The 21672-nt window shown below is 60.0% G+C and overlaps 2 protein-coding genes across 2 annotated transcripts; both read left to right on the forward strand.

Annotated features, from left to right (window-relative positions):
* The first annotated feature begins 1526 nt into the window (after nucleotides 1-1526).
* HPCAL4 (hippocalcin like 4) lies at nucleotides 1527-5254 on the forward strand. Its single transcript, XM_042015765.1, has 4 exons — nucleotides 1527-1625; nucleotides 3224-3393; nucleotides 3508-3723; nucleotides 3966-5254. The coding sequence occupies exons 2-4, from the start codon at nucleotides 3232-3234 to the stop codon at nucleotides 4161-4163; spliced, it is 576 nt and encodes a 191-aa protein (XP_041871699.1). The 5' UTR covers nucleotides 1527-1625; nucleotides 3224-3231; the 3' UTR covers nucleotides 4164-5254.
* A 1974-nt stretch (nucleotides 5255-7228) lies between these two features.
* NT5C1A (5'-nucleotidase, cytosolic IA) lies at nucleotides 7229-18091 on the forward strand. Its single transcript, XM_042015734.1, has 6 exons — nucleotides 7229-7382; nucleotides 13027-13194; nucleotides 13933-14062; nucleotides 14290-14412; nucleotides 14844-15028; nucleotides 15258-18091. Exons 1-6 carry the CDS (start codon nucleotides 7287-7289, stop codon nucleotides 15624-15626), a joined length of 1071 nt encoding a protein of 356 aa, XP_041871668.1. The 5' UTR covers nucleotides 7229-7286; the 3' UTR covers nucleotides 15627-18091.
* Nucleotides 18092-21672: the final 3581 nt, after the last annotated feature.

Genomic DNA, 21672 nt, shown 5'->3' on the forward strand with positions numbered 1-21672 from the left:
GATGAGCAGCAGTGACTCCTGCCCCCCACAGCCCCGGTCCGGCTGCAGCAGCCCGAGGCAGAGGGGGCTGTGGGGTCCCCCCCATCGGGCACAGCCCCCGGGCCGTGCTGGTGCAGCCCGTAGCCGCTGGGGGAAGCTGCAGCCCTTCGCATTCCACGGAGCCGCTGGATGGGGAGGCTTTTAGGAACCAGCGGGGCCCTGGCAGCTCTGCCCCCGCGGGTGGGAGCTGGGGGGATGCTGCTGCAGGAGTGGGGAGGGAAGGGCTGCCCAGTGTGGTCAGCCCTCCATGACCCCCACGCACCGTCTCAGCACCACGGTTCGGGGTGCCAGAGCCCCAAAAAGGACATCCCAGGACCTCACAGTCACCCTGATCCTCATCCCAAGGGCATCCCTGTCACCTGGCACCCCCCTGCCTCTTCCAGCCACCCCGTGCCCCTCCAGCACCCCCTTCCCATGCGCTGAGCTGGGCCGGTCTCAGCCCTGGCAGCCTGTGCTGCTTCAATTAAGCCCTCATTAATTTTTCAGTCCCCCTGAGCCCGCCGGGCACGGGCGGTTTGCAGAGCTGCTAATTGGTGTCTTCTCTACTCCACATCCAAGCACCGGCAGCGGGGCCGGGGGGGGCTCATCCCCACCAGCTCTCGGGGACGCTCACGGAGAGGCTTTGGGGCCACACTGAGCCGTGTCCCGCGCCCAGCAGAGGCTGTGGAGGCGACCCAAAGCCGTGGGGCTGAATCACCTCGTTCCAGGTGGGTCCAGCCCCGCCCAGGGACACGGCACAAGGATGCCATGTCCAGCCGTGGGGCATCCCAGCCCTCCTGCCCCCAAGGTGCGGGGTGATGGAGCCCTGCAGCCCCACTGCTGCGATTTTTGTGATAGTTGTGATTTTTGTAACCCAGCCCTATCTCATCTCCAGCTGGGGCAGTTTCTGCTGCTTCCTGCAGCAAGGGCGGGTGTAGCTGAGAGCCCTTGGAGAAAGGCTGAGCACCCCACGGCACCCCACAGCCCCGCTGGGGATGGGATGGGGAGCAGCCCTGGCTGGCCGGAGGCTTCACGCAGGCTCCAGCTGCAGAGGGGCAGCTGCGGCCGGGCCCGGGTGGCACTGGGATCCCAGCAGGATGCCAAGGTCACCGGGAAAAGCACTCGGCGATCTCCATGGAAACATTCCACGTTTGGTTCTGGAGATCAAAGTGGTTTTCTTGTCCCTCTCTCCTCTGTGCTTCAGCTGCGGCTCTGCCAAGGGATGAGCCACTGGTGTGTCCCAGTGTCCCCAGTGCAGTGCGCGGCCAGCATCCCCCGGGATCCCACTGCCAACATCCCTCTACATCCCGGTCCGAGCATCCCCCCGCATCCCACCTCCAGTATCCCCCAGCATCCCGGTCCCAGCACCCCTGTACCCCCCATATCCCACCTCGACCCCCACCCCGCGGCCCCTCCCGGTTGATTGACAGCGCTCCCAGCCAATGGACGAGCGTCGCCGCCGGGGGGGCGGGGGGCCCGAGGCTACAAGAGGGGCGGGAGCGGCGGGGGCTGAGCCGGCGGCTGGACCGCGGCCCCTCCAGTACCGGCAGCGGCTCCGCGCCCCGCCCGGCCCCGCCGAGCCGCCACCTGCCCGCGCCGCACCACAGGTAAGGGCCGTCGGGGCTGGAGCCGCACCCGCGGGGCCGGGACCCGGCTCCCCGGTGCGGAGCCGCCGCCGGGGCAGGTGCCGGGAGCCGCTCCCGGGAGCCGCTTCCAGCGGGTGTCGGGGCCGGTGGCCCGGAGCTGTCCCCTAGTGCGGGTGGGGAGAGCATCCCCGTGCCCCCATCCATCCCCCGAGCCCCTTCCCTGCTCCCTGGGGTGCCAATCCAGGGGTGCTGCTGAAGGCTGGGGTGCTCTGTGCTGCCCGGGGTGCAGCCCTGGGGGGGACACCCGTAGTGACGCCCTTCTGTCCTGTTTTGGGACCGGCAGCCGCTGATCGGTTGGTGCTTTGGGGTGAGCGTGTGGTGTTCCTTTCGGGTGCTGTTCCCTGCCCTGGCATGGCTGGGCGCTGCTTGGAAAAGGGAATCGAGGACTGTGGACCAAAGGATGCTGCTCTGGAGTCCCGGCCACTTTGGGGGCTGAGGTGAGGGGCTGCATCCTCCTGCCAGGGCGACTGTGGGAGGTGTGGAGGACATGGATCATGGCAGGTCTGGCCATGCACGGTGCCTGGCATGGTTTGTAATCAATGCCAGCAATGTAGAACCAGTCCGTGGTGCTGGGGGGGCTCGTGGAGCCGAGCTGGGGTCGCTGGGGAAGCCTTGTGCTCCGTGGGTGTCCGGACATTCCCTCGGCTCCGGCTGCCGAGGGCTGGTGGGTTCGGTGCCGCCGCGGCAGACGGTGACAGATGCTGGTGGGATGATGGGGCAGGAAGGAGCCGCTGCCTGTGGGATTCGCCGGGAGCACGAGGAACCCCCCATCACCCCTCCCAAGGTGCCCCCGCGTGCCCCGAGCCCACGCGGCCAGGACATCACACCCCTGAAAGGAGACGGTGCTTGGTTGGGCTCCAGGTGAACTTCTCCTCAACTTCATGGAGAGAGAAGCTGCAGGAGCTCCCGGAGAACCATCTGCTGCTCCGGCTGAGCGGCGCTGGCAGCCGAGGCTGCGTGGGAGCGGGCACGGCGCGTATCGGAGCGGCTCCGCTTCCTGCCCACACACCAGGGCCTTGCCAGGGCTCCCTGCTGCTGGCAGCCCCCTGGCCAGACCCCGTCCTCACCGAGGGCTGGCCAGGAGCAGGTTGGGCATGGCTGTGATCAGCTGGATGCCGTGAGGCCGATGCTGCCAGGGAGGTTTTTATGTGCTCTAATGGCAGATTCTTCCCTGTCCCATCCCTAGGGAAGGTCTGGTGGAAGGTGTCCCTGCCCATGGCAGTGTGGCTGGAGCTAAACGGTCTCTGAGATCCTTTCCAACCCAAACCATTCTAGGATTGTCTGGTTGTGCTCTGGTAAAGGCCATGGGAAGAGTTCTGACTTTTCAGTTGCTTTTGGAGTGTTTTCCTGCAGCCCAAAGCGAGCTCCTGTACATCTCCAGCAGCAAAGGCCACAGCCACATTCCCGGTGCCACAGCTGCTGTCCTACATGGACACCCACCAGCCAGGTGGATCAGCTCCAGCAAGGAGAAGAGGGATGAGGGATCACGCAGCTGCCAGGGTGGAGGAGGGCCTGGGATGACCATCCTTCTCCAGCCTGGTGTGGATTTCCCTTTCCAGGGGCAGCCATGGGCAAGCACAGCAGCAAGCTGGCCCCGGAGATGCTGGATGACCTGGTGAGGAGCACAGAGTTCAGCGAGCAGGAGCTGAAGCAGTGGTACAAGGGCTTCCTCAAGGACTGCCCCACCGGCATCCTCAACCTGGAGGAGTTCCAGCAGCTCTACATCAAGGTGGGCTCCAGCCGTGGGTTCTGAGTGCTGCCTGGGGGGCTGGAGCACCTCAGGTGCAGCCTCGGTGCCAGCTTCCCCCTCCTCACTTCAATCCCTCCTCTCTCCTTCCCGCAGTTTTTCCCCTACGGAGACGCCTCCAAGTTTGCCCAGCACGCTTTCCGCACCTTCGACAAGAACGGGGACGGCACCATCGACTTCAGGGAGTTCATCTGTGCCCTGTCTGTCACCTCCAGGGGCACCTTTGAGCAGAAACTCAACTGGGCCTTCGAGATGTACGACCTGGACGGGGATGGGAAGATCACGCGCCTGGAGATGCTGGAGATCATTGAGGTACTGGCGCTTCAAATCAGCAGGGATTGTTTGCTTTTTCCAGGCTTTTCACAGCTCTTGGGTCCCTTTTAGCGCCATAAAAATGAGTTTTCCTACCCAGAGCCTTGTCTGAAAGGTGCTTGATGTGTCTCTGATAGAAATGGGTCCCAATGAGCAGCAATCCTGTGCCTGTCCCCTGCCTTGTCCTGGGATCTTCCGTCCTTCCAACATTCCCTCTCATTCCCATTCTCATCTTTCTCCAGGCCATTTACAAGATGGTGGGGACTGTGATCATGATGAGGATGAACCAAGACGGGCTGACGCCTCAGCAGCGAGTGGACAAGATCTTCACAAAGATGGACAAGGACAAGGATGACCAGATCTCCCTGGAGGAGTTCAAGGAGGCCGCCAAGAGCGACCCCTCCATCGTCCTGCTCCTGCAGTGTGACATGCAGAAATAGAGCCCTGGGGCTCAGGGCTGGACTGGCTGCAGCCAAACTCTGCCCCCTGTGATGGTTTCAATCCCCATTTTTCCCCCGTTTGGCCCCAGGTATGAGCCACTTCCCATCCCGTTCCGTTCCTCCTGCTGCCCCTGCTCCGGCTGCATCCCGGGCAGTCCCCATTCCACACCCTCCCAGGGCAGAGCCTGCTCTGAGTGCTGTCAGCCCTCTCCCATCCTGGAGCTGGACACCCTGCAGCCTCTGGCGTGTCCTGGCTGACCAGGGCCAGCCGTTCCCACAGCCCTGCTGCCTCCTCCCTGCTTTCCCCCACTGCTCCACCTGGCCCATTCCCTGATCCTAACGGAGACCAACTTTGTGCCCTTTCTGCTGTTCCCCCCGCCCCGTTCATGGCTTGTGATGTCTCCAGGGAGGCTGAAAAGTCTCAAGTCCTGCTCCTGGTCCCTCCTTCACTGGCAATTCCCTGGAAGGCTCCCCAGAGGGGCCAGGGCAGGGTCTTGCACTGGCTTTAGCTCTTCCACCTCCACTTTTCCTGCTGGGAACAGCCAGGGTTGGTCAGGACACTTTAGTGGAGAACAGAAGTGTGCAGAGCCAGCCCTGGATGTGGCCACTGCCCGATCCCAGAAGCCACCTTCCATCCCATCAGGTGGGTGACCTCCACAGCTGCCCTGGCAGCATCTTGGGTGCTCTGCAGCATTTCTGACCTTCCTCAGGTGGCACCTGGGGTCCCAAACTGGAGGCGGGGCCAGGAGTGTGGCCGTGGAAGGCAGGTCCTGGTGCTGCTCCGGGGTGTGTGGCGCTGCTGTGGGGACAGCTGGGTGCTGGGTGGGGGCTGTGGAGAGGCGTGGATGGGTCCTGTACCTGCTGAGCCTCCTGGCAAAGCTCTGAGCTCACAAGAAACAAATCTGTCCCCTTCCTCCCCCCCCTTCCAGCCTGCTGCACCCACCCCTCCTGCCCCAGGCCAGGAATATTGTCCCAGGTTGGTGTTTAGTCTGCACGTTGTGGTGTTGATGGCTGTGGTGTCTGTTAGGAGATGGTGAAGTTGTTACCTATTTTTTTAATGGAAAAATAAACTGCCCCCCGTGTGTGGTGTCCCCCCTGAATGGTTTATTGGGGGGCAGCTGGCTGGGGACAGTGAGGTGACGACACTGCACTCCTGGGCATCATTTAGGGGTCTCACCTGAGCCTGTGGCACCCCAAGGGATGGAGAAACCCCTGGGGACAGCACGGGCTGGGGAGCCTTGAAGGTGGGTGGGAGTGAAACCCTTCAGTCGTGCAGGCAGCTCTGGGGAAAGGAATGTCACTTTTGGGGTGGGGAGGCCCAGACCCCAAATTTCCCTGGAAATGGGTTTCATGTGTCATCCAGGAGCTGGGCCCTGGCTGTGCCCTTCCCTCAGGGCTGGTGGCTTTGTCCTGGGTTCCACTGGGGACCTGCTCCTACTGCATCTTTGTCCTTCTTTTCTCCACCCCCATCTTCCCCGCACAGATTTTCCTCTGGCCGTTCTTCTCCCTTAGCACCCTGCACAGACGGTGACTGTTGCTAAGGAGCTCTCACCAAATTTTAATCCTTCTCTGTAATCAATCCTGGGCAGCCGGGCTGGCTCCTGGGCAGCAGGGCTGGCTCTCAGCTCACCCCATCCCACCTAGATCCTGCAATTCCCCAGCCCTGGTGTGTCCTGCAGCAGCCAGCACCTGAGCACGGGGATGGGAGGGTGCCAAAACGCTGGCAGGGAGTGTATTTTTAGGAGTGCTGCTGAGGGGAGAGCTCTGCACCTCGGGCTCGGCTGCTGTGCTTTCCAGGAGCGCGCGTGTGAGTTTGCAGCTCAGCAGTGCCCGGCAAAGAGGGAACGGGGCAGGTTGTCCCCACCCTGTGGGAGCTGGGGACGTGCCAGGGATGCTGCCTGAAAGGGCAGCAACTCAAAATCTCTAGAGAGAACTCCAGGAATAGCCTCGGTGGTGATTCTGGAGCTCTCCGAGCTCCCGCTTCCCTGGGGCCACCCTGAAGGTGGCTCAGGTGTTTCCCAGCAGGGAGCTGCAAAGGCCCTGGGGAGAGGAACTCTGTGAGGCTGAAATGATGTCGAATTCCCAAAAGGTTTGGGATTCCTGGAGCCAGCCCTGCTCACCAGCACACAGCTTCCCCTGGCTCTGCTCTCCTGCTTGGAGCTCGGTGTGAGCGGGGTGGGGTTGGATCAGTCCCATGGACAGGGACACGGGGGGTCCCCAAGGCTGTCATCTGTAGGGAGGGTTGTTCTTTAGCTGAAGCACAGAGATTTGGGTGAAACCACAGGGCTTTGGGTAAAACCCTGTTCTGTGACCTCCCCCCAGGAGCTGCCCTGTTCCAGGTGAGATCCTCCATCCCTTGCCCCTTCCTGGCTGATGGGTTTTGGTCTCTGGGATGCACTCCCTGCTCCCCAAGGGCTTCTGGGGGTCTGCTGGTCGCGGTGGAGTTTTTATCCTGAGTTGAATGTGCAGCTCTGTGGCTGCTCCCACCAGCACTGGTGGGGCTGGAGAGCCTTAATTAACACCCGCACTAATTCCATTAACCAGTGAACAACGGCACAGGTCACCCTGCCACGGAGCAGGGTCCCACCACGCCTCTCTCCTCCCCTGCTACCACCACCCTGGCTGCTCCATCCTCTCCAGCTCCCAGCACGGACCACCCTCGGGCTGTTCCCTGTGCTCCCCAAGGATGGCCAAACCCCAGAGAGCCGCGGCGTGGGACGAGCAGGAGCTGGTGTCCCCAGGGCTGCCCCATCACCTCCTGCTCCGTGTCCTCCCGGGGCTCTGCTGATGCCACCTTTGTCCCCAGCCCCTTCCCCTCACTCCCGGGGCTTCGCTGCCCCCGGCGCTGGCTCTGCCCTGGAGCGGGGGTTCCCTCCTCGGTTCCCCGCAGCTCCCCGGTATCGCCGGGGGGAGCGCGGCGGCGGCGAGGAGCGCTCGGTCCCGAAGAGGTTAATCCGTGTCCCGGTGGACTGAAACCCCGGAGCTTCATGGGATGCCTTATAAAGCGCGTTCCGCCGGGCCGGCCCCGGCTCCGGGAGCTCCCGGGACGCGCGGAGCCGCCGCCGCGCACGGACCGGAGCCGCCGGTGCCCCGGAGCCGCCGGTGCCCCGGAGCCGCCGCGCTATGGAGCCGCCGGGCCCCGCCGGGGCTCCGGGCCGGCCCTGGGATGAAGCCAAGGCTTTCTACGACAACCTCGCCCCCAAGAAGAAGCCCAAATCGGTGAGAGCCCCCGAGGCGCCGCGCAGCGCTCCCTGCCCCGGGGGGATTCGCTCCTCCCGGCGCAGCCCCCGCCCCGCCAGCCCCATCTCCCGCCGGGGCCCCCGGGGCTCTCCAGATATCCCATCTCCTGCAGGCTCTCCGGGGTCCTCCTGGGTGCCTCATCGTCTCTGGATTGCCCCGTGGAACCCCCCGGGTGTTTGTGGGTCCCCCATCTCCTCCAGGCTCTCTGGGGTCCCTCCCGGTGGCCCCTTTCCTCCACGTACTTTGGGGTCCCCCGGAGTGTCTCCATGTTCCCCATCTCCCCCAGGCTCTGTGGGGTCCCCCATGGTGTCTCTGGTGTTTCTTTGATCCCCTGCCTCCATCCAGGTCCTTGGGGATGCCCTGGCTCTCTCCAGGCGCTCCTTCATGGCATCCCTGGGTTACCCCTGGTTGCCTGGGGTCTCTCCGGATGCCCCCGGTCTCTGTGGGTTGCTGCAGATCCCTGTGGCGCTCCTGGGTCCCTCCTGGGCTGAGGTGCCCTTGCAGAGTGGCCCGGTGCGCCATGAGCTGCCTGTCCCCTGCGCCAAGGAGGGAGGAGGCCCTGCCAGGGACAGGAGGGGTGGCACTGACAGAGCCGGGGGACAGCCCAGGAGCCGAATCCCTGCCCGGGCTGTCACAAGAGTGTCGCTTCCCCTGCCAGGCTCGCCTTTTCCGGGAGATTACAGGGACAGCCTGTGTTATCTAACGAGGGCTGAGCCTGTCGGGTTTGAACACGGGAGCGCCTGGAAGTGCGGCCGTGCCCTGGAATAGCTGCGGGGGAGCGGGGCTGGCAGCCCGGCGGGGCTGGGGCTGTGCCCGGGGCGAGCTGGCCCTGCCCCTGCAGCCTGTGAGCCGCCCCAGCCACCCTCAGGGCTGTGGGAGCCCCGAAACGTGGGGCTCTGGTGGGGGGCGAGGTGGGCGCCTTGGTGGCACCTTCCGTGGCAAAGCTCTGCGTGTGAGCTCTCCACGAGGGGACGTGTCCAAGCCCTCGCTTGGGGCAGTTCCCTGCTGGGGACCCGAGTGCCACCCCCGGTCCTGGAGCCGCTGCCAGCTCCCGTCGCTGCTGCCCGTGCCCTTCCCAGAGGAGAGGGACAGCCCGGCTCGGTGGCAGGATGCAGCTACTTGTCTTTCATGCCATGCTCTGCCCATGGATGCCAGCCCAGGCTTCACCTCTTCCTCTCCTCGCAGTTCTGTGGCCAGTAACCCATCCCTGCTGTCCAGCGGGGGAAACTGAGGCACGGGGGCGCTCAGATCCTGCAGCTGGGCTGTGCCATCCCTCTCTGTGGGGCTGGGGGTGATGCCAGGCCCTGTGCCCCTCTGCTGGGGCAGGCTGGGGGCTCCGTGCCCGGCGGGCAGCCGGCTCAGCTGCCCTCGGAGCGCCAGGCAGCTGTCAGCCCCGGGGTGACGGATGGCTGCAGGGCGCTTTTCCGCAGTATAAATAATGTTCTCGGAAAACTCAAAACCACCCCGGCCGTCGCCCTGAACTTTAATCTGATCCCGAGCAGGGGGCTCGGGAGGAATTCTGGCAGCTCTGGGCACTTCCCTGGATGCTGCAGAAGACCAAATTCTCGTGATTAATCCAGTGTCCAGAGGTGGATTTTGGTCATGGAAAGGGAAGAGGAAAGGTTTGCTCCAGGGTGAAGCACTGTCCTCACTCCAGCTACAACATCCCAAAAATCGGGCACATGGGTGAGACTGATAGGTCCTGAAGGATTTCCTTCGGGAAATGGGGTTTGGCGTCGTCCTTCTGCACCCTTGGGGGTGCTGGGTCTGTCCGTCCTCTTGGCCAAAGGGAGCAGGAGGGAGCTGTGGGAGCTGCGAGGTGGCAGGAGAAAAGGTGATTTTGGGAACGGGTTATCGGGGCATTCCTGCTTTGCAGTGGTCCCAGCTCTTCCCATGGCAGCTCCGGTGCCGCTCCTGCCAGGGAGGTCAGCGATGAGACCTGTCACCCTTCAGCAATGCTGGAAATGTCCCCCAGCCTCTCCGGTGACGCCGAGGGGGGCCAGGGGGAGCTGGTTTTCTTCTGGTTCCCTTCCTCTGGGCACCCATTCGGGACCCATCGGTCTCTCCCATGTGCCTGATTTTTGGGATGTTGTAGCTGGAGTGAGGACAGCGCTTGACCCTGGAGCAAACCCTTCCTCTTCCCTTTCCGTGACCAAAATCCACCTCTGAATATTGAATTAATCACAAGAATCTGGTCTTCTGCAGCATCCAGGGAAGTGCCCAGAGCTGCCAGAATTCCTGCAGGGTTTTGGGACGGGGTTGGGTCCAGCTCCAGGCAGTGTGAAAGGATCGAGGGGTGCAGAATGGGGTCCCCACTGTGGCTCCTGCTGGTGGTGGCAGTGAAGCTGCTGGGCTTGGGTGGCACTTTGGGCACCTGTGGCTCTCGTGGGTGCGAGGACACGGTCCTGCTGCGCATCCTGGCAGCCTGTGGGATTTCCAAATGTCTGCCTCTAATCCTTGGGGGGCTGCTGGGGATTTACATCTGATTAGAGCAGCGATTTAGAGGCTGCCAGCTGCTGGGTCCGCAAGGGGAAAATTGGGCTGTTTGCAGTCACTCCTGAAATACACCTTTCCCCCAAAACTGGGGGGTTTGGGGTCTGGGATGGGGTTTGCACTCGATGGAGCTGGAGCCTGATGGAGAGGTCTTTTACACTTCTGAGATGGGGTTTGGACCTTGTGGACCCCCTGGAGCTGTGCCAAGGGCTGATGTTCCTCTTCGGAGGGCTGGGCTGGTGGGACATGTCCCTGGTTGTCCCTCCTGTCTTGCTGACCCTAGGGATAGACCCAGGATTGGGATGGGACCTTTCCCCACCCTGCCCTGCTCACACTCCTCTTAAACCCATCATCAGCTTCTTGCTCGAGGTTCAGGACAGGGCTGGATCTGACCTTCCCGCGGGAAGGGAGAGGAGCTCACCATGAATCCCCAGGCAGCAAATTCAGTTGGATTCAGCTGAGAGGAGCCTGGACTTGTGCTGGATGAGCTTTCACTGACCTTGGCTGACCTTGGATGCTGCTCTGAGGGGAAAACAGAGTTTGTGATTCAGCCCGAGCCCTCTGGGGCTGGGGCAGCCGGAGCAGGAGGCTGTGGTGGGATGGGGGCTGTGGGATCAAATCCATCCCAGCCAGGACTGGGAGTGGGACCCCTCCCATGCACGCGTTTCCTGTTAGAGAAGAAGGGTGTTTGCCTTGAAACATCTCAATTTCTGGGGAAAAGTGGGGTTGGGTGGGTTGTTTGCAGCATTCAGACGGAGGGTTTGAGGTGCCGCGGTTCCTGAGGCTTTTTAAAGCTCATTTTTGGGCGTCGTAATGACCATCTGCAGCACTAATGGGGACAGAGAGGCATCCAAACCACCTCGGGGAGGGAACGCTTCCAAATGAAACCTCCACTTCAAAGAAATGTCAAAATGCAGATCCCTCCTTGCAGCGCAGAAATCGCCTCATTTTTCAAATGTCAGCATTTCCCAGAGAACAGCGGGGCCGTTCCAGCCCAGCCGGAGCTGGGAGCCGCGCTAGCACCCGCGTGAGACTTTCCTGCCCCGAGTGCTCCAAAAGGTGCAAATCTTCCTTGGCAGGATCCATCAGGTCCCATTCCCAGAAGCTCCCTGCCCGCAGGCACCCGGGGCTCCAGCAGCCCACGCTGGGGCAGAGTCAGGCCCCGAGCTGAGGGTTATTTTTATTGCTGTGTTTATTGCCTCTTAAATGAACCTCCCGGAGGGCTGGAGCCTTTCGGAGGCGGGGAAGGGACCTTGAGCAGCCGGCGCTGTTGCGCAAGGTGCCGAAGGTGTGCGCCGGTGGGGGGGAGAGGGAGAGGGAAATTCCCTCTAGGCACCCGGCTTGGCTTGTGGCCCCAAACATCCTTCTCAGCCCCTTGAACACGCCTCAGTGCTGTTACATTTGGGCTGCTGACCTGTTTTCTCTGCTGGGAATCTCCCTCCAGGGCTGACCCTGCTCCAGGACCAGGGAGCAAACACCTGGGAGCTTTCCTGTGTACCCGGCACCGCAGGGATCTGGGAGCAGGATGGAGCAGCAGGACTCCACCTAATGACCGGATGTCCCAAGACCTTTCATAGTTATTAATAGTTTCAGCTAATAAATGGCCCATGACACCAGGGTTATTAATTAATGAGCTGAGGTGCCAAGGCTTGGCCCGTGACCAGTTAAAAGCCGACGCTCTTCGGGCACCTGGCTGTGGCTCACTTGGAGCGGTGCTGGTGTCGTGGGTCAGGTCCTGCCTGTGCTGGGGGTTGTTCCCTTGCTTTCCTAAGAGAGCCACTTCCCAACGGGATCCGGTTTCCCTGCAAACGCAGCGGGAAAGGGGTCCCTGTGGCCGCAGTGATGTTCTCAGCCCCAGCTAATCTGTGTCTCGTCCTAATCGCCCGCTGTTTAATCGCTTTGCTGGGGATTTGGGGGATTTTGGGGAAGGATGCAGCCTTTGGAGAAGTGCCTGGGATGGACCTGGCGCTGGGCATGGCGTGGAGGCTCCCACTGACTCATCCCGGGGTGGGGCTGGGGGCAGAGCGAGCCCCAGGGCGAGCCCAGCCCTGCGGGGAGCGAATCCCCGGTGAGGTGCGGACGGGGCAGCTCGGCCTTGCCAGGCTGCTGCTCCCCGTAAAGCTCAGCCCTAGGCAGGGTGGGAGCTTGGACTTTGGAGCAGCTGGGTGTGCGGAGCAGCTGGAGGAGGCACCGTCCACCCTGGGCAAGTGGCATTGCTGGAGGATTACTCACGGATAACCCGGCACAGAGGATCCTGGAAATCACAGAGGATCCTGGAAATCACAGGGGAGCAGGGGCGAGGTGCTCCTGCAGCGCTGCCAGCCTGGATTTCGCAGGAACACATCCCTGAGCTCCCAGGGAGCCCCTGGACTCCTCTGTAGGGGACAGGGCTCCCTGTGCCAGTGTCCCTCCGTAGGATTTGCTGTCCTGGCAGCCAGGATTCCTCACTGGCCATCAGTAATTAAGTTATTTTTGTGCTTGTGAGTGAGGGACGGGGATTAACACCCTCCCTGCCCTCCAAGGGGAGATGGAGGACGAGTGGGGGTCAAGATGAGCTTGACTTTCCCGCCGTCCCCTCTGTCCCTGCCAGGTCCCTCTGGAGGCGCCTTCAGCTGGAGGAGGTTTTGGATTTGGATTTTGGATCGAGCCCTCGAACGTGAATAACAATGACTCATAAATCATTGCTTGCACCACCTGTTTGTCATGTTTCCACCCACGATAACTGTATGGAGTGTTCAGAGGAGCTGAGCTGGCACGGGCTGTTTGTCACATCTGGACGGCATCACGGGATGTGGATCTGGCTCAGCCGCAGAGCGCGGCTTTTTCCTGGCTGGGGGGTGGGAAAAGCCACACAAATCCCTTCTTCGTGGGCTCCAGCAGGGTCTGCCTGGGTTCTGGGAACCTGTTTGCAGCGGGAGGGCTTGGGAATGGGATCTGAGGTGTCCCGAATGTGTGGGGATGGAGCATCAGGGCTTCATCTGTTGAAGGACGGGGGTGCAGCTGCTCTGTTGCTCTCCAGATCACTTCAGAGGTGTCACCCACCCCGTGGCCTTTCTCGCTGGGAGTGAGCTGGTGCCACCCTGGGCTGGGAGCAGGGGCTGCCTCTCTGATTTCCCCTCTCTGCCCACAGCCAAAGCCCGAGAATGCCATCACCATCGCCGTGTCCTCGCGGGCGCTGTTCCGCATGGAGGAGGAGCAGAAGATCTACACGGAGCAAGGGGTGGAGGCCTACGTGAAATATCAGCTGGACCACGAGAACGAGCCCTTCCTGCCCGGGGCCGCCTTCCCCTTCGTCAAGGTGAGCAGCCACAGCGCTGTGGTCCCCAAAAACTTTGGGGAGAGGACAGAGTTCGTGTGGGGACAGGGTGGACACGAGCAGGAGGGATGGAGCCACGGAGCAAACAGAGGGCAAAAAAAACCTCCCAGCAAGTGATGTGCTGCTTCCAGGGCTGGATTTTCCATCTTGAGCCCAAGAATTGAACAAATCATCTCCTTGGATCGCATTTAAAGTTTCCCTTTAGGGAATTGTCTTTTTTTTTTTTTTTTTAATTATGATTATTATTACAATTTAGTTATTCTTGTAAATTGGCTGAGTTTAGCCTTGCTCCCGAGTCGGCCGATTTCTAATTCTGACGTGTTGAAATGAGGCATTTTGAACTTGAAAAATATTTTCTCACTCCTGCTGCAGTTCGTGCAGTTTTGGGTGCTGGAACCCGTTCCCAATGAATAAATTAATCAGCTCTGTGGGGCGAGACTTGTTTCTGATTGCTTGAAAAACACTTAACCTGCAACTTGGAGTTGATTTATCCTCATTTAATTACTCAAAACCTTTCGTGTTTGAAAACAGAAGAGTAGCTAGGTGGGTTTTTCCCCCCCCAAAAATGAATCTGTTTTTTCCCAGCTGGTATCAGCTTGGCTCGGGGCGTAGCTGGGGTCGGGGTTTTGGTGAGCAGGAGTGTTCTGGGTGGGATGGGTCAGGGCCACACCTGGGAGGGGGCTGGCTGACACCCACCCCGCTGTCCCTGGGGTGCTGCAGGCGCTGGAAGCGGTGAATGCTCAGCTCCGTGAGCTCTACCCCGACAGCGAGGAGCTCTTCGACATCGTCCTCATGACCAACAACCACGCCCAGGTCGGGGTTCGCTTGATCAACAGCATCAACCACTACGGTAAGATGGGGACAAAGCTGTCCTTGGTGGCTTTTGGGTGGTGTCACTGCTTGGCACCGAGAAAAGGAAACGTTTTCTCCCCTTTTTCCCGCTTCTCCCGGGTTTTCTGGGGGCTGGCTGGTGGGAAGGGGCTCTGGCTGCTGACCAAAATTAACCCCGCTCCTTCCAGCAGCAAGGCTGGGTTTGAGGAGCAGCCAGGCTCACCCTGCGGTGCCTCTTGCCCTCAGATCTGTTCATCGAGAGGTTCTGCATGACGGGAGGGAACAGCCCCATCTGTTACCTCAAGGCCTATCACACCAACCTCTACCTCTCCTCCGACGCCGAGAAAGTGAGTGGGGCCATTGAAGAGGGTGAGTCTGGGGTCCAGCTCGTGGCGGGGGGCAGCGGGGGGAGCCTGGAGCCCTCAGGGGGTTGATCCCAGGAAGGATATCTGCAATATCCGTGTCCCTAAGCCCACGTGCACTTAGGGTTTGCCTTGCCCCGCATCTCTGATGCTCCAAAGAGCCTCCAGTTTCCATAGAAATGAGCCTTTCCTGCAGCTCCACAGCTCTCCCGAGGCAAAGGCGGTGATTTTCCTCCTTAATTCCTGTATGCAAAGGGTGATTTGTCGTCTGGGGCTTTGTTTTTGCAGTGGGAGGTCTCGGGGCCGAGCCGCAGGTGCTCCCGGGCGCATTTCCTCGCGGCGTTTTGCTTCCAGCCCGGCGTGTTTTGCTCTGCTCCTCAGCGGCCGAGCCACGGGGACGGATCCTTGGATAACTGCCACCTCTTGCCTCATCCTCAGGGATCGCTGCAGCCACCATCTTCAGCCCCAGCAGGGACCTGGAGGTGTCGGAGAAGCAGCTGCGGGTGGCCTTCGACGGGGACGCCGTGCTCTTCTCGGATGAGTCGGAGCAGATCGTGAAGGCTCACGGCCTGGACATGTTCTTCGAGCACGAAAAGGCTCATGAGAACAAGCCCCTGGCACAGGTAGAGCTGGGCTGAGGGCAGGGAAAGGCTCTGGGACAGAGGCAGCCCTCGTGGGGACGCTCCCAACTCTGGGATCAAGCCAGAGCGGGGTGCGAGGTGGGGTAGGGCAGCAGCTGCTGGCCCAGGGGTGGCTGTGGGGTCATTTTTGGGGGGGCTCACAGGGTGAAGGGATTATCCAGCATGTGTGGGATTGGAAGGATGGCACGGGGGCATCTCCTTGCTCCAACAGGGCCCCCTGAAGGGCTTCCTGGAGGCGCTGGGGAAGCTGCAGAAGAAGTTCTACTCCAAGGGGCTGCGGCTGGAGTGTCCCATCCGCACGTACCTAGTGACGGCACGGAGCGCGGCCAGCTCGGGGGCCCGGGCCCTAAAGACTCTGCGCAGCTGGGGCCTGGAGACGGACGAGGCTCTGTTCCTGGCCGGGGCTCCCAAGGGGCCGCTGCTGAGGAAGATCCGGCCCCACATCTTCTTCGACGACCAGATGTTCCACGTGGAGGGAGCCCAGGAGATGGGCACCGTGGCCGCCCACGTCCCCTACGGCGTGGCCCAGAAGCACAAGCGGCCAGCGCAGGAGAAGCAGCAGACCCCCAACAGCAAATAGTGGGGCTGGGTGGTCCCCACAGCCCCTGGCATGGACATCACCCCCACCCCCCGTGGGCCGTGGCGCGCAGGGCAGGGAGCGTCGGTGCTGGAAACGGGAGTTCAGCCCGCAGTTGGGCAGGGAGAGAGGAGGAAAAGCTTCCTTAATGCCTCTGTTCGTCGGGGTCTTGCGGCGTTGTCGCTGTTCCTCGTGGGGCTGGAGGCTCCTCTGTGCCAGGAGACGTTTTCCCAGCTCGTCCACGCGCTCCGCGCTCGCTTCAGGCGAAATCCCTCGAGGATGGGTCTGCCCTGTGTGGGATCTTTGTGCCGGGCGGGTTTAACCTATTTATTTAAAACCCCACGTGAATCCCAAAGCGTTCTGGCTTCCCAAGCAAATGTTTAGGCTGAACTGTTGAATTGGAAAGTTGGGAGCGCCCAAAAACCTTCTGAGCAGCTTTGAAACAAAATTTTGTCTCTTTTAACTAAAATTAAACTGTGATATTGTTCCTTCACAGCCCCAGCTGCTGCTTCCCAACCAGAGAATACTCAGTGTCCGAACTTTCGCCAAGATTTTGCCAGCTTAAATTTGGAAAAATACAAACAAATACTTTGACATATTTGAAAAAAAACAAGCAAAACAAAACAAAACAAAAAAAATTCTGTTTCCTGCTTGGAGCTTTGGGCTGGTGTATTGTCGGCCCAGGTTTTTATATTTGGGTTTCACACTTGCATGATTTAGCACTTAAAACTAATGATCTCAGCAAGGCATCCAAAGCCCAGCTTGTCCAAGGGCTGCAGACACGGCCAGGGCTTGAATTAAGTTGAAAGCAGGCCCTGATATATTAGGGACATCATTTGAAGTCCATTTAGGTAAATCTGCAGAGAACTTCAGCCTGGGGATTTCAATTAAAGGATTTTTTTTCTCCCTTTCTAGGCTGAGCCCATATGAGTTGATAATCTTTTTCTCCTCAGCTTCTTAAAACCGCTGGTGCTTCCTAAAATAGACACCTCTGTTAACGATGCTGTGAGAGAACCAAATCTCTGATTAAAAAACAGGATGGGAAATCAATCGGAGAGAAACCGGTGTGAAAATCACGCTGACATTTCTGCTCAAAGCCCTGTCCCAGAGGAGACGCTCAGGAGGAAAATGTAAAGATTATTTCTTCCTTGTGGGTTCTTTTTTTTCCTCCATTTTCCTTTTTGCACGACACCCCACGGCTGAGCAGGAAGGATGCTCAATATTATCAGACAGTTTTCTGCAAACTCCACGGGCTGCAATTTTCCACGTTGAGTGTCTGGCTCTTTCCAGGGAAGTCTCAGCTCAAACAGTGAGGCTGGAGCTGGAGTCATCACCTGTTTGAGGAATACAGAAATAACCGAGCTGGTGATGCCTTCAGTGGCTCAGGAGACTTTTCTCATTGCACTAAATCCTGCTCTAGAAGTGAAAAGCAAATTGCACTTCTTCCCCCCCCCCCAAAAATTCTTTTGACAGACTTAACTGTCACATCTGGGCGACAAACACCTCGGAGGAAGGTCTACAATCCAAACCAAAAAATCTTGGGAGAAATGAGTTTCCGAGTACCGCACCCGCCAGCATTCAGGTTTGTAGAAAGGTCTCGTCTTGTTTAACGTGAACCCAAGATTTTGGGATCTGAACTGGACCTTGGAGACCTTTCTGGCAGCTGGGAGGGGGAGCACAGCCTGGCCTCCCAGTAAACATTTCCAAGGTGTTTCCTGAAGATCGCGGAAGCCCAGCCAAGCCCGGCTTGTGCAGGGGAGAGGATGTTGCAGGAGGAATGGGATCGTCAGGCAGCCCTCGGGAACGGGGCAGGGTGCCAGGGGGGTCGGGCACACGGGGATGTGCCCGTGGGATGATCCAGAGGTAACGCTGGTGTTGGCAGGGCTGGGCTGGCAGCGGGAGGTGCGTGCCCTGCCTGGGAATGCTGTTAGCTCCGGGGAAGCGCTGGCTTCTGGTTTTGGGGCAGATTTTAGCAGATTCCTGCTGCCTCTCCAGGCTCTGAGGTGCACAGGGAGCTGGATGCAAGCTGGGGGCAGGGGTTTGGTGACCCTGCTTCGGCTCCTCCTGCTGCCAGGGCAGCTTAGGGGTTCCCTGGGAGATGTGGGGCCTGGGAAATGGGCCCCAGGTGAGCCAGACCTCCCCGAATCCTTCCCAAGCAGGGAGGATTTTCCATTCCCATCGTGGCTGCCCCTTTTGCTTTTCTACACGTGGCTTCCTCTGTTTTGTTAGGGTTTTTTTTCCTCCTCCATCACTACAACTGGAAGACAAGGACTTGGGTACTTCCCTTGTGTCCCCTCGGGCTGGGAGGGCCAGCGGGGTCGGGCCTCTCGTGCTGTCCTGGCTGATAACTGGACTTTTCCTGCCGTGTGTTGTTGCTGTGGGTTTCACTTCGTTGTCCTCTGGTGGTTCTTTGCCATGTTAGTGGAATCCCTCGGGGTGTTTTTCCCTAATAAACCGTGTTGGTCCCAGCCCGGCTGCCTCCGTTCTCACAATGAGTGTTTGGCTCCCTGCTGCAGGGTCTGAGCTCCCTGCTTGGGACCTCCCAGGTTTTATGGTGATGGGGTGGGGGTGACAAGAAGGGAAAAAGGGGTTTTGGGGTTCAGGGGAATTCTGAACATGTGATTAAAGCACCTGGTTTGGGACTGGAGACTTGTGGGAGAGGTGGGATTCCAGGGGTGGGATGTGCCGTGATACAACCGCCTCCCTCTGCTTCGTGAGCGGCTTTTGTGGGCACCTGGGCTCGTGATGAAGCCCTGGGTAAAAATACAGCTTGGCAGGAGACTTTTGTCATCCTGATCTTCTCCCAGCCAACAGGTGGGAGGCAGCAGAAGCTCGATGGAGGAAATTCATGGCTGCTGAAGTACCGGCTCCATCCGAGCAGCGACACTGCAGCCCTGGCTCCTCCCTGCCAATGAGGGGAACAGATGGACTGAGGGGAAGCAACAAATTCTCCATCCATCACCAAATATAGCCAAGGAATGTCCGTAGGCCCCAGGGCAGCATCCCTGCTATGGGTGTTCATTTAAGGGGTGGATGGCTCTCAGCAGAGCGTTCCTGCTTCTCTGGAATGCCTTCCCCCAGCCCATCCCCAATCCTGCCGTGTCCTTCCACCAGACGCCTGGAGGGGAAAAAAAAATTTAAAAAATCAAATTCCAGCACAGATTCCAGCCTGTGATGCACCAGGGAATGTCCAGGTGGGCCCAGCCAGTCCTGGGAGGTCGGGATGTCCACGGCAACGCCAAGAGCTGCAAAGACAACCCCAAGCCCTTGACTGTGAGGGTTGACACCGAGATCAGGGAGGGTCAGGGAGAGGTTTGTGCAGGTGGATTTGGGATGCCTGGCTCTGCTTTGCTGCAAGCCCGAGGTTTTGATCCTGCTGCCTATTTTCCAAGCTTTTCCCTTCATCAGGCACGGCAGGGCTTTGCAGGGAGCGTGCTTTGAAATCAAGCCCGTGGAGGAGGAGGAGGCGGAGGCAGAGCTGGTGGGAATTGTGCTGCCACTCAGCAATTGTCAGCACAGATGTTCCCGAGGTAATCACAGCCCTGAATAGCAGGAGCTGCTTTTCATGATAAATCCAGGATTTAACCCTGAGAGTTTGTGGGGTGTCTTGGCAAGGGGGGGACACCCCTGACACCACGGCAGGGAGGGCAGGCAGAAAGTGGTCTCTGCTCTCCTGGTCCTCCATGTGCACCAGGGAAGTTGTGACACCTCCCTGCCTCAGTTTCCCCATCACTGTGACAGAATCACAACATCCCAGACTGGTTTGGGTTGGAAGGGACCTTAAAGCTCATCCAGTGCCACCCCCAGCCACGGGCAGGGACACCTGCCACTATCCCAGGTTGCTCCAAGCCCCGTCCGACCTGGCCTTGGGAACTTCCTAGCAAGGTGAATCCAAAACTGATGAATGATCCAGCAGGAATGTCAGGTCTAGAGGATGACTGCAACTCCTTAGGGAGGGCAAGCAGAAACCCAGGAGCGCTCCGAAGTGCAGTGAAAACCCTGCAGGTGCCGGTGTGTGGGGACCACACAAATCCAGGTCTGTGCTGTGGCGTTGGCCATCAGGGATCCCAGCTGGGAGCTCCTCTGCAGCACGTTTGGTTTTACACCCTTCCTGGAGGGCGGAACAGGCACCAACAACCCTGAGCAGGGATCTGCAGCCACCCCAGGGGGATAAAATGTCAGGGCAGGGGACCTGGTGACAGGGTGACAGAAACACCCGGGGCTGGAAGGACAGATAAGGGGACCTGGCGGCAGGAGAACAAGCAAAGGGCACTTGCTATCAGCACCGTGCCAGGATTTGAGCAGCCCAAGCAGCTCGTCCCTTCGACACCGCTATTTTTAGCCGCGGTTGCTGATGCCTCTGTCACCGGTGCCTAAAATGGTCCCCCCCGAGCGCACCCAGGGCCACCCCACACCAACCGAGGCCACCAACGAAGCCGTGACTCAACGGGGCGGCTGTGGAGCCGCTCACGGCCCCGCTGGCTGCCGGAGGAAGCCAAGAGGCAGCTCTGAGCTGGGCCAGCTCCTGGGGACGTGCTCCAGAAGGTTCGTGTTTAGGGCCTGGCCCCTCGCCAGGAGTCAGGGGGGTACATGAACCCACCTTCCACCTCCCCGGAACTGGGAATTGTCCAGCTCTGACTGGGAATCGTCGCTGTCCCTCGGTGTTGGTCCTTAAGGGAGCTGTGGGATGGCTCTGTGGGAGCAGCTTCCACCCACGCCGGTGGGAATAACCCTTTGGCTGCTGGGCTGGAGCAACAGGCGAGAGGGCAAAGATCTTGGGACCACAGGGCAAACCCACCCTGCTCCCTGCCTGGAGATGCCCTTTCATAAAAAGCTGCCTTGTTTTCCCCGTTCTGCCCAGACCAGCGAGCGACGGAGGCGGAGATCTCCCTGTCCCGGCGTTTCCCCATTCCTGCAGCGGAGGCTCCGTTACCAGGGCTGCGCTTCAAAGCTTTGCTGGCAGTGCTGGGACGGATGGGGCTGTGCCATAATCCCCCCTGGGAGGGGAGCAGAGGAGAGGAGAGGGGGGCTTGGGACCTACTGGAACTACAAGAAACCTGGAGAGGGGACTTTGGACAAGGGCATGGAGTGACAGGATGAGAGGAAATGGGTTTAAGCTGAGGAAAGGTAGCTTTAGATTGGATATTGGGAAGGAATTCTTCCCTCTGAGGGTGGTGAGGCTCTGGCACAGGTCGCCTGGAGAAGCTGCTGATGCCAGGGAGAATAAATGAGGGAAAATCTGCTCTGATTGCACTGTGAGGGAAGCTTGGCTTCCCCAGCCTGTGCTGACTTTTGGTGGGAATTGGAGCACGAGTGGACATTGTTGTCCGTGCTGGAATTCACGGCCGTCCTGATGGGGATGCGTTCGGCCCAGGGAACAGGGGAGCATTTCTCATGGGGGTGGGATGGGGACAGGGAGAGGGTCAGGGACAGGGTCCGGGCCAGTTGTGGTGCTGAGCGGGTGCCACGAGAGGGCGCGGAGGGCTGTGCGGTGCCGCCAGAGGTGACCTGGTGGCCCATGTCCCTCTCCTTGGTGTCCTTCACGGGCCAACGTGCCCGAAATGGCAGCGCTGCCTTCCACGGTGCCACCCGGTGCTCCTTGCCCTCAGGTGCGTGTTTGGGGAGCGTGAAGGGGCATCTCTGCCTCAGCACAGCCCCAGGGGCCACCTGAGCCCCCAGACTGTCCCCAACCCACCCCACTGCGGGGTTTGACCTCCATGGGAAGGGGTTGCTTGAAGTCCACCGAGCTGGGCATGGGAAGGTTTTCCCCAGAGCCAATTCTGGTGTGGGACACGCGTCCTTAGGCGTCATCTCAGGCGCTTTGTCGCCCAGGGTGACCTGGCTGGGGGCTGTGGGGCCGCCCCAGATAGCACGGGTGGGGCGATGGGGGCCTGTAGTGCTGGCTGTACAAACAGGCCCCGCTTCCTCGGCGGCCTCCTCCAGGTGCGGCTGGGAATCATTAGGAGCTCTCCACACCGGCTGAGTGTGGGAACTGGAAGAGAAAGCTGGAGAGAGGCCTTCTTTCATCTCCCCACTCCCTCCTCCCCCC

The sequence above is a fragment of the Corvus kubaryi genome, unplaced genomic scaffold, assembly GCF_017639235.1.
Source record: "Corvus kubaryi isolate FWS band 111438036 unplaced genomic scaffold, C.kubaryi_AGA036_p1.0 split3-37304, whole genome shotgun sequence".
In the NCBI taxonomy this organism is placed as follows: domain Eukaryota; kingdom Metazoa; phylum Chordata; class Aves; order Passeriformes; family Corvidae; genus Corvus; species Corvus kubaryi.

Coding starts and splice junctions, on each gene's coding strand:
- HPCAL4 (XM_042015765.1), top strand. CDS start 3,232: ATGGGCAAGCACAGCAGCAAGCTGGCCCCGGAGATGCTGGATGACCTG. Junction 3,394..3,507: donor TCCAGCAGCTCTACATCAAG/GTGGGCTCCAGC, acceptor TCCTTCCCGCAG/TTTTTCCCCTACGGAGACGC. Junction 3,724..3,965: donor AGATGCTGGAGATCATTGAG/GTACTGGCGCTT, acceptor ATCTTTCTCCAG/GCCATTTACAAGATGGTGGG.
- NT5C1A (XM_042015734.1), top strand. CDS start 7,287: ATGGAGCCGCCGGGCCCCGCCGGGGCTCCGGGCCGGCCCTGGGATGAA. Junction 7,383..13,026: donor CCAAGAAGAAGCCCAAATCG/GTGAGAGCCCCC, acceptor CTCTGCCCACAG/CCAAAGCCCGAGAATGCCAT. Junction 13,195..13,932: donor CCGCCTTCCCCTTCGTCAAG/GTGAGCAGCCAC, acceptor GGGGTGCTGCAG/GCGCTGGAAGCGGTGAATGC.